At 45.0% G+C, this 17,010-nt stretch overlaps 1 protein-coding gene across 6 annotated transcripts in view; it reads left to right on the forward strand.

The window, feature by feature from the left end:
• Positions 1 to 17,010, forward strand: part of DNMT1 (DNA methyltransferase 1) — a 43,432-nt gene that overhangs the window by 8,105 nt on the left and 18,317 nt on the right. For 3 of the 6 annotated variants that reach the window (XM_055429950.2, XM_088839021.1, XM_088839020.1), the window contains exons 2-16: positions 405 to 441; positions 1,135 to 1,242; positions 1,437 to 1,656; positions 2,448 to 2,523; positions 3,805 to 3,880; positions 6,748 to 6,782; positions 7,162 to 7,243; positions 9,090 to 9,124; positions 10,036 to 10,123; positions 11,800 to 11,834; positions 12,325 to 12,406; positions 14,393 to 14,427; positions 14,732 to 14,777; positions 14,874 to 14,954; positions 15,030 to 15,139. In XM_055429950.2, the coding sequence (XP_055285925.1) occupies positions 405 to 441; positions 1,135 to 1,242; positions 1,437 to 1,656; positions 2,448 to 2,523; positions 3,805 to 3,880; positions 6,748 to 6,782; positions 7,162 to 7,243; positions 9,090 to 9,124; positions 10,036 to 10,123; positions 11,800 to 11,834; positions 12,325 to 12,406; positions 14,393 to 14,427; positions 14,732 to 14,777; positions 14,874 to 14,954; positions 15,030 to 15,139 (1,146 nt within the window). Of the gene's footprint in view, positions 1 to 404; positions 442 to 1,134; positions 1,243 to 1,436; positions 1,657 to 2,447; positions 2,524 to 3,804; positions 3,881 to 6,747; positions 6,783 to 7,161; positions 7,244 to 9,089; positions 9,125 to 10,035; positions 10,124 to 11,799; positions 11,835 to 12,324; positions 12,407 to 13,594; positions 13,634 to 14,392; positions 14,428 to 14,731; positions 14,778 to 14,873; positions 14,955 to 15,029; positions 15,140 to 17,010 lie in introns of all 6 variants that reach the window. The other 3 variants (XM_055429949.2, XM_055429951.2, XM_055429952.2) reach the window with 2 other exon arrangements.

Consider the following 17,010-nt stretch of genomic DNA (forward strand, 5'->3'; position numbering starts at 1 on the left):
TGTCTTTTTGTGTTTTTAATCTTGAGTTTTGACTGCACTGTTCAACATGCGGGATCTTAGTTCCCCACCCAGGGATCAAACCTGTGCCCCCTGCATTGGGAGTGCAGACTCTTAGCCACTGGACTGCCACTGTCTTTAACATTGTTATAGAGTGCCTGTATCGTCCCTTGCCACTATCAGAAAAACACCCCCCAAAAGGGGAACCTCATTTAGATTGCAAATGACTTCTTAATGTGTATGTAGGCACTGCAGTGGGGCATTCTACACATTGGGGGAGGGGGGAAACCGTTGTATTTTCTAATATCCGTGTTGAAGTTACTTCCAAAGTTCTTTAAACTGTGGTATTATAGATGAACAGTGTTGCTTAACAAGTGTTTTCTTTCTTCCCTTTTTTGTTCCCCCAGGCTTAAAGATTTGGAAAGAGATAGTTTGACTGAAAAGGTAAGGTCATCTCCACCTTAACAAAATCTATTATCAGATGTGACTGTCTGATAGACTCTGTAGCTCATAAAAACAAAGCAAGTGGAATTGGCTCTCTTTTCCTTAAAGTCTTAAGGATAGCTTGGATGTTTTTGTCTAATGTGCTATATTAATAGGCTGTTATCAGTTAGCTTTTGGTAACTCATCATGTTTCCCAGTCTAGGTTCCCTATCATCAAGTCTAGATTATAACTTGCCCTGGTCACACTTTTTTTCAGAATCAGTTTTGTTCTACTATACCATTATGTATCTGTTTCACTTCCTAATCTTCCCATTTTTCACCACCCTGTAGATGGTGTGATATGATCTTTTTTTAAAAAAAATATTTATTTGGCTGCACCAGGTCTTAGTTCTGGCACATGAAATCTAGTTTCCTGGCCAGGGATCAAACCTGGGTCCCCTGCATTGGGAGTGTGGAGTCTTAGCCACTGGACCACTAGGGAAGTCCCTCTTTAAAAAAAAATAATAATAATATGATCTTAATGGAAATATCATGAACATGTCTTGTGACTGTCTAGTTATCTTTTTAGCCGACTCAGCGTTGCCTGCCTTTCAGTCATTGTTATGTGGCTAGGCAGTGTAACTGTTTGTGCCTTAGTCCATTAGTTCATAGTTTCGGAGTGTGGGGACTTCTAAACGTACATCCTTCCCTTAGGAATGTGTGAAGGAGAAACTGAATCTCTTGCACGAATTTCTGCAGACAGAAATAAAGAATCAGTTGTGTGATTTGGAAACCAAATTACATAAAGAAGAATTATCTGAGGTAAGTCTTCAGGGTCCTGGCATCTGGAAGACTTGGCCTCCCGGGTAACTGGTCTATGACCAGGGAGGCCGAATAATCCCAACTTCCCGTGTCACCTGATAGTTATATAAAGGGGATGCATGTGTTTCCTTATTATTCTCTCACTGCCACTTGTTTACATTCACTGCTACTCAAATTATCCTTTCCTGCTGTAGGAGGGCTACCTGGCTAAAGTCAAATCCCTTTTAAATAAAGATTTGTCCTTGGAGAACGGAGCTCATGCTTTCAGTCGGGAAGCGAATGGATGTCTAGAGAACGGGAGCCAGACAAGTGGTGAGGATTGCCGAGTGGTAATGGCAGAGAAAGGCAAGCCCCCCAAACCTGTCTCCAGACTTTACACGCCCAGGAGAAGCAAGTCTGATGGAGAAACAAAGTGTAAGCGCATTCGACTCGTTTGACCTTGTCGGAGTGTGGTATCACCAAAGGGGAGGACAGTTAGACTTGGCACCATAGGTTCATCCCACCCCCTCCCCTGGGCAGCACTTATTTCTTGTGTATCCATATATATATACATTTTTGGGCGCACTACTCGGCTTAGTGGGATCTTAGTTCCCTGACCAGGGATCATACCTGGGCCCATGGTAGTGAAAGTACCCAGTCTTAACCTCTGGACCGCCAGGGAATTCCCCCTTGTGTATACTTCTAACTACCTTAAATGTAGACTAGAAACTTTTTGTCTTTGACCAAATTTGAGAGCGTTAGATCTCCAAATGTGGTTGAATTTGAGTTATAAAGTAACAGGATCTACTGATACTTAGAACTAAGTTATATGCCTGTTTAAGCTAAACATTTATTCTTAGACTCCTTCCCCATTTGTAGTCAGAGTAACTTGTCTGAAATTTTTAAAAGAATAAGAGCATGGGACTTGAGCTCAGGTCAGGCTCTTGATCACTTCACCTTCTGATGATGTAAGCAGAGGTTCTGTTTCCTTGTCTGTGTCACGGTTGGGCCGGTCATATAAGAGGTTGTGTTAAAATGGTTCAGCAAACTGGCAGGTGCTAATTTGGTGAGTTTTATCAAGATGGTGGTTGCTGAGAATAAGAAGAGGAGGATTCTTAATCCTCAGAAGCTGGTCTCTGCAGCAGCCTGGTAATTCTGAAGAATTGTACCTTTGCTGTGAACTTTTTTATTCTTGGTGACTTTTTTGTTTCTTTTTCTTTAAACAGCTGAAGTCTCTTCTAGCCCCAGGATTACAAGGAAGACTACCAGGCAGACCACCATCACATCTCATTTCACACAGGGGTTAGTATATAATGAATGGATAAGCCCCTCTTTTAGGGACCGTTTTTGGTAAACATGTATAGAATTAGTAGGATGTAATTTAGTAATTCTGACTTCCACATTGCCTGGGGTTTCACTTTGGTATTTTGTTATTAGATACTCATGAACAGCATTTCTGAAGACCTCATCCGTTTCTACTGTTAATGTTGTTCAGTTGCTAAGTCCTGTCCAACTCTTTGCGACCCCATGGAGTGCTACACAACAGGCTTCCCAGTTCTTCACTCTCTCCCAGAGCTTATTCAAACTCATGACAGTTGAGTCGGTGATGCCCTCCAACCGTCTCATTCTCTCGCCCCCTTCTACTCCCGCCCTCAGTCTTTCTAGGAAGCTTCAAATATGCATACACAAAATCACCAAGAGTGGTAAAATGAACCCCCATGTATATGGCCCAGTGACAGCAGTTAACAGCTCCTGGTGATGGTTTCATCTACAGCCCCATGAACTCCAACTGAATTATTCCAAGGGAATTACAACTCCATACATACCACAGCCCCCCCAACTGTGTTACTTGGAAACAAGTCAGACTTGTCATCTTATCCATAAATACTGTATTTCTAGATGACAGGGTCTTCCTCTGACAAGTTTTAATTCATATTTTGCTATAGTTGCTAACATTTAGCAAACAGTCTTTTTAAGAAGACAAAGCAGAACTATAATTTCATGCCTCATAAAGTATAATAGCTCCTGACTACCAGGTATACAGCAGTGTTCACACTTCTGCGTGTGTTAACAGAGTTTGGTTGACTTCTTCCTTAATCCTTTCAAGATTCCTTATTTTCTTTTCATTTATTTAAAGAAACTAGGTCTTGTTTTAGCTTCTGGATCTGGCTGACCTCATCATTAATGGTGGTTAATGTGTTCACTTGTCTCTGGTTTTCTATAAACTGGTAGCTAGGTCTAGAGGCTTATTCAGATTCCAACTTTCTTTTCTGAAACTTCATTGATGAACTGGGGCTGTCCATCAGAAGCATGTCACGTCTTTTTGGTGATGTTAGCAGTTGTTGACAAAGTCTAGATCCATGATTTTATAAGGTTTACAAAATGGTGGTATTCTAAGCCTGTCATTTGAAGAAACATTAAACTTTAACATCCTGACAATGAGGGCTTCTTCTTGGAGGGAAGGGGGAGTCCATGCCCTGAATCTTCCCAAACAGAGGGAGGAATGTATCAGTAAGCTGCTTCATGTCCACTGGAGGTCTAGGGTTGGACTGAGCTAACAGTTGGCTTTACTGTGTGTGACAGCCCTGCCAAACGAAAACCTGAGGAAGAACCTGAAAAAATGAAGTCAGACGATTCTGTTGATGAAGAAAAAGACCAGGTAGGGCTTGCGTTTAAGTTTCTTAACTCTGCCTTATTTTGGTACATTTTCTGTAATTGTGAATTTACACTTGGTCTGTCTATGGACCAGAAGTGACTGAGAAGGTGTTAGAACGTATCCCTGGACCCAGGGCAGTACAAAGTGTATCATGATTAGACCCGAGGGCTTAGCAGGCCCATAACTTTAGTCTGTTCTCTCCTGTCTACTTTCCTGCCTCTCCACCTGTCCAGATTAGATGTTCAAACCAGCAGAGGTGATGTGTTTAAAGCATTTGCTTCTGTCATCAGATAAACTCCTTTCCCACATCTAATTTTTCTATAAGAACAGAATTGTCATGTTATGTGCATTGTAATAATGCTGCTTAGACTTTTTAGGTTGGAAAACTGGTGGCTTGCCAAAGGCCTCTGGTAAATACAATGCCTCTGGCGCTGTCCCATGTGACTTAAGGGGCAAATCTAGGTAATACCAACTGGCCACATGCTGTCTATTTCAGTTCTGCCACAGGATTAGCTGTGTAATTCGGGAAGTCTATAGGCTTTCGGGTGGGTAGTAAATACCTTGTTACCTGCTAAAGATGAATATCCGTGGTTTGTTCTAAGGCTGGATATCTCAACCAAGGCCTTGACTTTTGGGGGCAAATAAACCTTTGTTGTAGGGGTCAGTCCTGTACATCATAGAGTGCTTAGCAAGGTCCTGACCCCTACTCACTAGATGCCATTAACATTCCTTCTGTCTCCCAGTTGTGACAACCAAAATCACTTTTGGTCTCTCCCAGATGTCTCAGAGGGGCAAAATTGCCCTGAGTGAGAAGCATTGAGCCCGGTATCACTGAAGTAGACTTGATAAGACACGCTCATTCTCCTGTCTTATTCTTGGAAATTATATGCGACTGTTCATGACCCTTATTCAGATGTCTGTAGTTCAGTTTAGTCAGAGTACCTGCTCACAGTGTGAGACCGAGACAGGGGAAATGTCTTGTCTAAGCCATGTGGCCAAGTCCCTTGCCTCCTAGGAGAACATGTCATGGGCCAGCTGGCTCTTGTAATATTGATAAGTCTTTTAAAAAAACAAAAACACATGTACCAGTTTGAGTTGTTTTTTCCCCTCCTTCTAACGTCTTGGAGGGCTTACATAGCCTTTTCTTTTTGCTTTTAAAGAAATTAACCAGGGCATTCTTTCCCAAGCTGTTTCACTGGTGGTGTGTATGAAGCCTTGGAGACCTCGAGGATGAACTCCTGTAGGAACAGAGTTTATTCCAACATGCTAGAGTCCTAGTGCATGAAACCAGTGATATCAGATAGTATTGGTCAAATAAGTCAAATAAGGTCAAAACCTTATACTTCAGCCAGTTTAAAATGTCTTTTTATAAAAAATACTTATTTATCTGTTTATTTGGCTGCATTGGGTCTTAGTTGTGGCCCGCGGGTTTAGTTGCTGCATGGCTTGTGGGATCTTAGTTCCCCAACCAAGGATTGAACCCTGCATTAAAGGGCGGATTTTTTACTGCTGGACCACCAGGGAAGTCCCCCAATTTAAAGTTTTGCCATTTTACTATGCTTTTTTTAAAAAAACAAGTATTACCTACATTTGGTAAAACAGTGCAAACAGCTATGGGGTACAAAGGGGTGGTACTCCCACCCTTTTGTCCATCCCTTCCCCGTCCCTCCCTCCTGTCTGTCCTTCTAGAGGCGAGCATTTATCAGTTTCTAATATATTGTTTTGGATTGTATGTCTATACATAGTACTGTATTATATTAGTATATAATCTGTATTAGGGTTCTCTAGAGAAATAGAGTCAGTGATATCTGTATATATGAGATTTATTTTAAGCAGCTGATTCATACGATGTCAGACTGGCAGGTCCAAAATATGCCGGACGGGCCAATAGGCTGCAGACGCGGGGAATTGTTGATGTTGTAGCTCAAGTCTGAAAGCAGTCTGGAGTCAGAATTTTATATATAATACACACACACATAGACTAATTCCATATAGTATATTATGGAGGGGTTCTGTGTAATTTACCCAATGGAGAAATTTACCATTTCACCAATGGTAACATCTCAACTGTAATACAACAGTAAAATCGGGGAATGGACTTTGGTATAATCTACAGACTTTGTTCACTCTGCATGCACAGTCAGATGTATATGTGTGTGGATTCTTGTAATCTCCACCTCAAACAAGATACCTGCTTCATCACCACAATATTTTTATCCTGTTTAAATACATAAATACAGATATCCTGGAAATGGCAAGTCTTGTGAACTTAGGGAAGCAGTGTCCTGGCTGTTCATCGGAGAAGAGCTGGTGTCCAGTTTAGGTTGTCATCATCACTTCCTGATGGAAATCCCAAATTACTGGGTTGATTTTTTTGCTAACATTAACAATTCCCTGACGTGTGGTGGATCTTTGACTTCACGTAGCATCACTAGACAACCTCTAGTTGTGCGGACGTGTGCTGGGTCAGTTCCTGGGCCTCTCCTTTGTTTTGAGGCTGGTGGGACCTCAACACCAGAGTGACAGTTGCCCACATCTTCCCCCAAACCCAGATTACCCCCACCCCTGTTTATAACCATGCATGCATGCTTGCTAAGTTGCTTCAGTTGTGTCCGACTCTTTGTGACCCTCTGGACCATAGCCCTCCAGGCTCCTCTGTGCGTGGGATTCTCCAGGCAAGAATACTGGAGTAGGTTGCCATGCATCGAACCTGTACCTCTTGTCTCCTGCTAGGCAGGCAAGTTCTTTACCACTAGTGCCACCTGGGAAGCCTGTATTTAACCATATCAAATGTATCTACTTAACGCTTTGACTCGTGCTTTTGGTTTTGATCTTTTGAAATATTCTTCTCATCCCTTTTCTCCACGTAGGAGGAAAAGAGACGTCGAGTTACATCCAGAGAACGGTAAGAGTTTATACGTTTTTGCTCTGTGTAATTTGTACTGAAATTACTTTTCTGAGATGTTTTAAAAGGAAGAACTAGTGAGTTGCCAGGGTGATCATAGATAGCTTAAGGACGCTGAGTTTGCAGCCAGATTATTAACTTTGTGATTCAGGTCAAATTCTCTTGCAAAGAGTGAATTGGGATGGGGTGCAACTGGCAGTTATCAGAAGTAGATCTAAAGGTTGTATTGAATATTACATGTTAATATGTACTTTTCAGGGCTACTGAGATGAAGATTGGCTTTTGGTGGTTGGTGGTAGGAAGGAAGCCCTTTTGAAAACTGCTTCCAGGGGAGAAGTCTCTGAAAGTCATCCTTAGGGTGTGTTATCTTGCTTGACAGAGTTGCTGGGCTGCTCCCTGCAGAAGAACCAGGAAGAGTAAGACCAGGAACACACATGGAAGAAGAAGGAAGAGATGATAAAGTAAAGCCTGGTCACCTCTGTGTTTGTCACTTCCACCTGAATCAGAGTCCCCATTGGTTCTAGGAAGAGGGATCAGGGCGTGGAGAGCATGTAGGAACAGAATGACTTTCACTAATGATCACAATGACCTTGACTTTAGCAAAAATGCTCTTCAAACTCCTCTCTCTGCTGCTTCTCTGTATGGAAGGTGTGTTTATGTGCTTCTGGTGACAGTAAACCACTGATAGGCCTAGAAGTTACCTGGACCTCTGCTACTTGATCAGTTAGTCACACAGCTTTAGGCTCTCCCCTCGCCTGCGCATCTCCGTTGCTCATGAGGTCTTGGTGGAGATCTCACTTTCAGACGCACAAGGTTCTAAAGTCCTATAGTATCGTCCAGGGTTAAAGCTGCATTCTTAACAGATCAGGCCAGTTCTTTCCCCAGGTTTGTGGCTCCTTTGTAAAATCAGGGTGGGCTTAAGGTTCTGTGAAATACAGATGTACCGCCGATTCCCACCTCAGGAGCTTGGGAGGGTGTAGAAGAAGGAATTGGGGGTCTGAAAGTGGGAGCCTTACCATGAGACAGTACTGCCCCATATGGTAAAAGGCTGACATTGGTCGGTCACAGGTGGTGGAACAGTCTCAGATCCCCAAAAGTTTTATGACCACACTGATTAGAATTTTCTGAGAAACTCCCATGGGTGGTGTGTGCCCTTGAGAGCATGTTAAAGAATGGGTGTCTGTTATTTTGTCCTAATGGGGAATCAACCAAGATGCATGATAATTCTTGAACCATTGGGTACTTGAAGCTAGTCTTTAATTGATCACTTCCCTCCCCTGATCCTAGTTAAAGTTAGCAGCAGTTACAGTTGGGACACATGTTAAATCGTTTGAGAACAAGCAGTTCCGGTAGACTGGCTCAACCACCACCCTCCAAAGGAGCATGATTGAAATCCCTTGTCTATGGCCAGACTCCTGGGATCTCCTCTTGCAGTAGCAGAGTCTGCCATGTGTTTTTTCTGTTTACATCACCAACCTTTGATCTCCTCACAAAGTGTGAGGGGTTCCTGAGGCTGAATTCTGGAGAGGTGCATTTAGCTCTCTAAATTCAGACTCAGGATGATTTGTTGTCCATGTTTGAGATGGAGCTCTTGTTCCGATTGGTCATACTACTTCATTCCTTTATTTAGAATCTTGTTTGATAAAGTTATCAAGGAGATTGTCAACACTTAATCCTGACAAGTGACAGTAATTTTGCCTGCAAATCCATCTTAAACAGCAGAATCTAAGAGTTCTTTAACTTCCTGCCTACCTACCCCACCAAAAAAAAAATGTGCTATCTGAAAAGAAGAGACTCCTTCTTCTTACCAGCTAGACTATAGGACCAGTTTAGGTATTTTGTTTACATGCTTTTGAACTGTGGTGCTGGAGAAGACTCTTGAGAGTCCCTTGGACTGCAAGGAGATCCAACCAGTCCATTCTAAAGGAGATCAATCCTGGGTGTTCGTTGGAAGGACTGATGCTAAAGCTGAAACTCCAATACTTTGGCCACCTCATGCGACGAGTTGACTCACTGGAAAAGACTCTGATGCTGGGAAGGATTGGGGGCGGGAGGAGAAGGGGACGACAGAGAATGAGATGGCTGGATGGCATCACTGACTCGATGGACATGAGTTTGAGTGAACTCCGGGAGTTGGTGATGGACAGGGAGGCCTGGTGTGCTGTGATTTGTGGGGTCGCAAAGAGTCGGACATGACTGAGTGACTGAACTGAACTGAAAGTTCTTTAATAGAAAGATTAGAATCAAACGGGGGGAAATTAACTAGTCTTTTTTTTTTTTTTTTGCCTCCCCATCCCATCCACTTAGGAAGAAAAGAGACTCAGAAGTCAAACCAAAGACCCGTAAGTACTGTTAACATTCCTTTTGGAATTTGTGAAATTTACTTCCAAAAGTAAGTGTTCTCGTAAAAATTATGGATTAGACAGAGCATTAAGGTCATACATGTAATGTGTGGGTAACTTCTGTTCTTGGAAGGTCAGGCAACCACAATGTAGGCTGAGGTCAACTGAGATTTACCTGACCTTGACTGCTGACCTGTCCCTAGTGGTCTGCCCTTACTGATGTTCATACAGGAAGCAGTTTGTTAGGTGGTGTTTAAAGAGTGTCGAGCAGCTCTGTCTCTTGCCCACAGCTGTGAAGACGCTATGTGACAAATTGCCCCAGAGCTCAGCGGCTTAGGACAGTAGGCACTTTTTGAGCTTATATGTTTGCAGCTTGTTGGCCATTGACTGATCTTGGCCAGGCAGACCTGCTTCAGCCCTAGGACTAGGCCAGCTGGGGTGTGCACTCTCAGCAGTGGCAGTGTGTGAGGGCGGCAGTGGAAAGCAGCCTCTGACATGCAATGGACTGAAGCAAGTATTGACTGGGCCTGAGTCTGGGGTGGGCAGAACTCCTGAACCAAGTGCCTGGGCCCTGGTGGAAGGAGGGAAAACTTTTCAGATGTCACCTCAGGCCAGCTAGCAAACCTGCACAGGAATCCACCACAGGCAGGATTCCCATCAAGTTATCAGGGTCAGAGGAGCCCTTTTGTCTTTTGTTTTTAAACTGTGGCACGTCTCAGCAACACTTGAAGTGTTGGTGGCACTTCTGAGATCATAAGTTCTGAAGTACCAAATGCCTCTTGGGTTTCTTATAATGAAAACTTGCCCTTCAGATGAGAAAAATCCGTGCTCTAACTTGGGGGAGGGAACCGTGTAAACCCTCACTGGGGCTTCTTGAAATGGTGATGATTGTATGTTTTCTTCTGTGACAGGACACCTAAACAGAAAGCTAAGGAGGAGCCAGACAGAGATGTGAGGCCTGGAGGAGCTCAGGCTGAAATGAATGAAGGAGAAGACAAAGTAAAGACTGACTTGTATCACTTATCTCTAACTGATCCTTGTGTTCCCAGTTGGTTGGGAGAAATGGCATGGTTTAGGGCTATGCGTAGAAATCCAGCCTTGCCTGCTCTGGGCTGGTTTTGAGCAGGTGACCTGCCCCTCCTTGTGGGGGTTGGCAGCTATCGCTGCATCTTAGCACCTGATGCGTAGTGAGTGTTCAGTTGTCTGTTTATGGTAGTGGTGGCCTCTGTGCCTGGACTGAGATGTGTGTGGAGCCAGCTTCTCTTCACAGCCTCTGGCCTGAGAATGCTTGACGTGTCACCCCAGATACACGTGTCATCATGCTTGTGCTGCTTTATCAACCAGTCAGTCTCCTGAGTTCTGAGTCTAGCGCCTCGTATCCCCGCCAGCTCCCACAGTTCAGCTTAGTGAACATATTTAAACCCTAAAATATTGTACACTGACCCAGGGGTGGGCCTGTATAAAAGCCTCAGAAGGTGAGATTATCCACAGGGCTGTAAACTCCAGGGGAGTGGGCTACATCTGCTGGGGGCCACAGCACAGGGATCTTGTTAAGCTCCTTAGCTATTTGCTCTAAGGAAAGCCAAACCAGGATGGTCCCAAGATTGTCTCTGGTTTCCTGTGAAATCCAGGGAGCAGAGCCTGAGGTCCGACTTGCTGGGTCCTGAGTGTTCTCGCATCCAGTGGGCACCCTTGCTTGCTCTGTGGCACGTGATCCTTTCGGTGTGTCATCTCTAGCTTGTCCTGTCTGACATCTTGTCTCGTCTTTGCTGATTCCTTGTGATCTTCGTCGTCGGCACTTGCCTGGGTCCCTGCAGGTCCAGAGAGAGCTCAGTGGCGGTGTCAGGCCACCCATGTGCCTCAGACAGCCGCTGACAGGCGTGTCAGACCCCACAGCCAGCGCTCTTGTCTCATGGCAGAAAAGGACAAAGGGAGCAAAAGTTTGACTTTGTCTAGTTTTTTTTTTTTTTTTAATTATTGACTTAATCTGTATATATACTTCTTTATAAAGGTCAGCAGCATATCAAAAGATAGTTTTTGTATGTGGGCTCAGCTGTCTTTAATGAGTTGGTGACCAAGTTGGGAATTCCTACTTCTGTTTCTTTCCCATCCTGGATTCCAAAGTTTAACATTGTCACCCACTTGCCCCACTCCTGCCCCAGCACCTGTTTATATTCCATCTTCACCCCTGACCAAATGACAGGTGGAGCTATAGACATTTGGGGCAACATAAGCAAAATGTCTCTAACAGTCCCTTTTGCTTTGAGCGATCCCGGGACGAGTGTGTAAGTTGTGGTCCGCAGGCCGGAGTTGGCCCTCTGCCTGTTTTCATAGTTTGATTGCAGCACAGATGCTGTTTCACTTGTGTATTGTTGCACGGTGTTCTTGTGCTATAGTCAGTTGAGTAGCTGTGGCTCAAGTCTGTGGCTTGGAAACCTGAAAATGTCTATTTTTTGGCCCTTTACAGGAAATCTGCCAATTCTTGGTTGTAGGCGTTAGGGAACTGACTTGAAATTTTTGAAGCCTCATTTCTAGCCTTTAGACCTGTCCAGATTTTCCAGTTCTCTCGTCCCACGGTGCTGCAATCATTAACTGATACTTTGGGGTTTTGTCTCACTCTTGCTCAAATTAATTTTCCCCCCTTTATTTCTCTACCCACACGTTTCCCCTCTCAGGATGAAAAGAGGCAGAGAAGTCAACCCAAAGATCTGTAAGTGGTTAAAATGCTTGTGCTTTTGTGCTGTGCTTTGTGTAGTTTAAATTACCAAAATAACTACTGGAGATCTGTGATGTAGATGTTTACAGGGAATTGCTGGTGCTATTGGAAGACTGGATCAGTTTGGGTGGGCCTGGATGAGAAATCAAGCTGTGGGCCCCATCTTACCTGTCGCCCTCTGCCACATGAGTAGCTCTCCCATCACTGCACTGTCACGTGTCTTAGTTTCCAGTATCTCATCAGGCCCCATGTCTGAGGGTCACATGGGATGTCTGAAGGCCTCTTTTCAGGATCACGTGATAGTGATGCACGTTTGGAGCCACTGTGCCAAGGGGACTTTTTTTGGATGGGAAGAAAGTGTCTCTTCACCAGATCTGTTCTGAATATTTTGCTTTTCTGTAGGGAGGCGTTAGTTTGTCATTTTTTATGTGAATTGGCAATATAGGTTTTAAGCTGACATTTGACTTATCTGTTTATCCAATAGAGCTAGCAAACGGAGACCAGAGGAGAAAGAACCTGAAAGAGTAAAACCACAAGTTTCTGATGAGAAAGATGAAGATGAGAAGGTAAGCTCTTGTTTTTTCAATTCTACTGCATTTCATAACATCCCATTGGCTGGAATATCTTAAAGTGATTTTTAAACAATTTCCCTCATGGAAACTTTCAAACATACCCTAGAGTAGGCAGAAAAGGGTAGCAAACCCTCATATTCTCATCAGCCTTCATCAGTTATCAACCCATGACTAGGCATGTTTTACCCAAACCTCAGTTATTCTCCTTGCCCTCCCTCACTCTGGTAAACAGATCCTAGACATATAACTGAAATATTAACAGAAGTGCTTCTATAAGGTGCTTCCTTCTGAAAAGGAAACGAGTCTCTTAAACATCATTACAAGGACTTCCCTGGTGGTCCAGTGGTTAAGACTTTACCTTCTAATGCAGGGGGTGCAGGTTGTGCAGGTTCAGTTCCTGGTTGGGGAGCTAAGACCCCACATGCCTTGTAGCCAAAAAACCAAAACATGGAACAGAAGCAATATTGTAACCAATGCAATAAAGACTAAAAATGATCCCCATCAAAAAATATTACATAAACATCACCACAATACCATTTTCCTAACTCCATAGTATCAAGTCCAGTCTCTATTCAGATTTTCCTGAGGTCTGCATTGTGTGCTTTCCTGTTTGATTCAGGACCCCAGCTAAGTCTATACGATATACTTGGTTGCTGTTTGTCCTCAGTATGTCATCTACAGGGCCGCCCCATCCTCTTACTTGCAGTTGCTGGGAGTAGCCAGCTTACCCATAGCATTTGTGGGTTCTCAGGCTTGACATCTTCCCACAGCCCTGACCCCTGCAGACCACTAGTTAGGTCCAGAGGCTTGACCAGAGGCATGTCTCTTGTTTCCCAGAGGACTTCTAAGGTGGTGCTGTGTGCTTCCTGTTACATCACACCAGAGGCATGGCTATCTTTGTAAGGCTTTAGGACTAATCACTGGACCCAGGTGCCCTCAGCCTGATCCATCCATTATAAAGTTCCCCTCAGCTTTTCACCTTTTCACCTGTTTTTAACAATCATTGCTTAAATCCATTATTTCACTGGGAGTTGCAGAGTGATAGTTCTGTCATTCCTTCATTTACTCAAAATAATTCTAGAAATAAGTTTTCTCTTATTAGTCACCAGGGGTGGGGGTGGTACCATAACCAAATACGACAGTCTGGGTGACTTAACCAACAGACGTTTATTTTTCTTACAGTTCTGGAGAATACAATTCACATATCAAAGTACCAGCAGGGTTAGTTTCTGAAGAAGTCTTTCTTGCTGCCGTGTGGACGGATGCCTCCTTGCTGGGTCCTCACATGACCTTTCCCTGTGCAAGCACGTAGGGAGAAGGAGAGCGCTCTGGTGTACTGTTGGATTAGGTCTCTCCCACTTACGACCTCACTTAACCACAGTCACTTCCTTAAAAGTCTCATCTCTAAATACAGTCACATTTGAGGTTAGGGCTTCAACATAAGAATTGGGTTGGGGAGCAGGGACAAAACTCAGTCCATAGCGCCCCATATCAATTGTATACTTTTGAGGTACCACTTAATACAGGAGAGCTAATTTTTGTCAGGCTTCCCTGGTGGCTCAGGGATAAAGAATCCACCTGCTAATGTGGGTTCTATACCTGGGTGGGGAAGATACCCTGGAGGAGGAAATGGCAACCCACTCCAGTATCCTTGCTTGGGAAATCCCATGGACAGAGAATCCTGGTGGGCTTCCATGGGGTCATAAAAGAGTCAGACATGACTTGGTGACTAAACAACAAAAGTTTTTGTCTTTTTCTTAAAACTAGTCTTTTATGAGTCTTTTAAGGAAGTCTGGTTATAAGAATTTTGTTTGTAAGACTAGACACTGGAGGTGGCTTGGGTCTCACTGGTTTTCTGACTGCCTTCCTGCCTCTGACTAGATTTTGTGATAACCATGTACATAAAATTCTTTAACTTTACAACATAGTCTGGATGGAAAAGACTTTTTTACCCTTCACTCTTCTGTTTTCTCTACTTAGGAGGAGAAGAGACGCAGAACTACATACAGAGAACTGTAAGAACTTATTTTTTGTCTTTCTACCAAGCAGATCGTGATACTAAAACAGTTGTCTGAGAAAGAAAGAAAAAGGGGCGTTAGTGACTTCCTGGAGCAGCCTTAGGTTTGTGTGTGATGGATGGTGAGCGCAGGACTGAGATATGCCAGTTCTGCTATGTGAGGCAGGTCCCCTCTGCATGGTAAAGACACACCTGGCCCTTATGCAGCAGTTGGCGCTCATCTGTGTCTGGATCTGGTATAACTTTGGGAGATTCTGGCGTGTCGTGTAATGACTAAAACGAACCTTCTGCTTTGTTCCCAGAACTGAGAAGAAAATGACTCGAACCAAAATAGCAGTAGTGTCCAAGGTAAATGTACACCTGGGAATAAAAGTCATTGTGTGACGCTAAGGGACTGGCTTGGGGCTGGCTCCCTGAGTGCCGTCTGTGTTCTTGTCCCTGCAGACCGATCCTCCGAAGTGCACCGAGTGCTTGCAGTACCTGGACGACCCCGAGCTGAGATACGAGCAGCATCCCCCTGATGCGGTAAGCTCCAGCTGTGTCTTCAGCCATGTAGTTCCCGTCTCCTGTGTCACTGCTCACTGGTCCAATGTCTCTCAGGTGGAAGAGATACAGATACTGACCAACGAGAGGTTGTCCATCTTTGATGCCAACGAATCTGGCTTTGAGAGTTACGAGGATTTGCCCCAACACAAACTAACCTGCTTCAGGTAACTGATAGGTTTTGTGTGTGTTGTTTTTTTTAATCTTGCTGGAGTGTTTTATTTATTTGGCTGTGCTGGGTCTTTGTTACTACACGAATTTTTCTCTAGTTGTGGTGAGCAGGGGCTACTCTCTAGTTTGCATTGTGCAGGCCTCTCGTTTCAGTGACTTCTCTTGTTGGGGAGCACAGGGTCTAGGGTGCAGGGCTTCAGTACTGCAGCTTAGGGGCTCTAGAGCACAGGCTCAGTAGTCGTGGTGCACAGGCTCAGTTGATCTGTGGCAAGTGGGGTCTTTCCGGACCAGGAATCGAACCCGTGTGCCCTGCATTGGCAGGGAGATTCTTTACCACTAAGTCACCAAGGAAGCTCAGGTAACTAATATGCTTCTTATCATAACAAGGCATTTTCTTAAAGATACCTGAGTTCTTAATAGCCTAGTGAAGTTTTCAACACCTGATATGCAGCATTTCTTAAGCTGCTAACATTTCAGGGCCACCAAGCTGGTAGATGACTGGTAGGTCTTTGGTTGTTAAAGCTATTCCTATTAGATCTTGAGTAGGTAAACATCCTTTTAAAAATCACTTATTTGGCTGTGCCAAGTCTTAGTTGTGGCTTGCAAATCTTTAGTTCTGGCCTATGGGATCTAGTTACCTGAAGAATTGAACCTGGGCCCCTGCATTGGGGAGCATGGAGTCTTAGCAACTGGACCACCAGGGAAGGCCCTTGAGTTGGTAAATATCCTAAAGCTCATTCATTCCACTGAGGGCCAGCTATGTGCCGTGGGTATTATAGATACAGCACTTCAGGCCCCTGGTTTCATGGAAGCAGAACGAGCTGTGCCTGTGGGTAGTGACATTGTGACGGTTGTGAAAAGCATGGGGAGCAGAGAGAGTGGGTGGGAAAACGTTTAGAATGGAGGGGAAGGGACTTGAGCAAAGACCTCAGCTTAAAAACAAGCCAAGGACATAGTGAGGGAAAGACATCCAGGAGGAGGGAACAGCAGATGGAGGCTGGGAGAAGGGCTCGTGGGTTGTGGAAAACTAGGTAAGAGGCTGTGTGGCTGCAGTGGAGGGCCCGGGGGAGTGACTGGTAGGGGATGTGGTCGGGGAACAGGGACCCAGGGTCGGGGCTGGATCCTGCGGGGCTCTTCAGGCCGAGGCAGTGATGCTGGGGTCTTCTTGGTGGAGGTCCGTGGAGTTTGGACTGCCTTGGGGTTCAGACAGGCCTGTGATTGAGCAGAGTCCCCCTCCTCTCCAGCCTCCTTTGTTCTGCTCTCTCCTGCTCACTGGAGGTGCTTCTCTTTGCTTCTCTGTGTGAAATAGCTTGGCTCCAGCTCATGTCTCCTTCCGGGCCTCGGCATGTGCTTTTCCTCTCCCTGGACAAGAGAATAGTAGGGGCGGCTGGGTCGCCTGTTACAGAGCCTCAGGTAGAATCATCTCGAGACGGTCTTTCTGACCTTCCTGTCCCACAGTGGGCTGGGGGGCTCTAGGAAACCCCAATGTGTTTCTTCGCAGTACTCTGCTCGCTGTGGGTGGGTGTGTCTCCCCACCTCCACAAGCAGGAGCCTGATCTGTACTGGGATGCTGTCCACTCCCCGGCTACTCCCCGGCTCAAACCTCTGCCTGACAGCACGAGTGAAACGTGCTATTAGTGTCGCTGATGCTCATGGCCTTGTGTTTCCCTGTGGGGCTGCTGGGGCGGAGGCTCGCGAGAACTGGGGGCTGGAACCACTGTAATCAGGAGTGTCAGGGCTTGGGGTGTCTGGGTGGCTCCTCAAGAACAGGTCTGCCCCAGACTCCTTCCTGTGGGTTGGGAAATAAGAACACACGTCCCAGGAATGACATGCCTTTGAGCATCAGGCCGTTGAAGCCAGACCACCT

This window comes from Moschus berezovskii, chromosome 8, assembly GCF_049115385.1.
Source record: "Moschus berezovskii isolate FMDL1 chromosome 8, NW_MosBer_1.0, whole genome shotgun sequence".
NCBI classification, from domain to species: Eukaryota; Metazoa; Chordata; class Mammalia; order Artiodactyla; family Moschidae; genus Moschus; species Moschus berezovskii.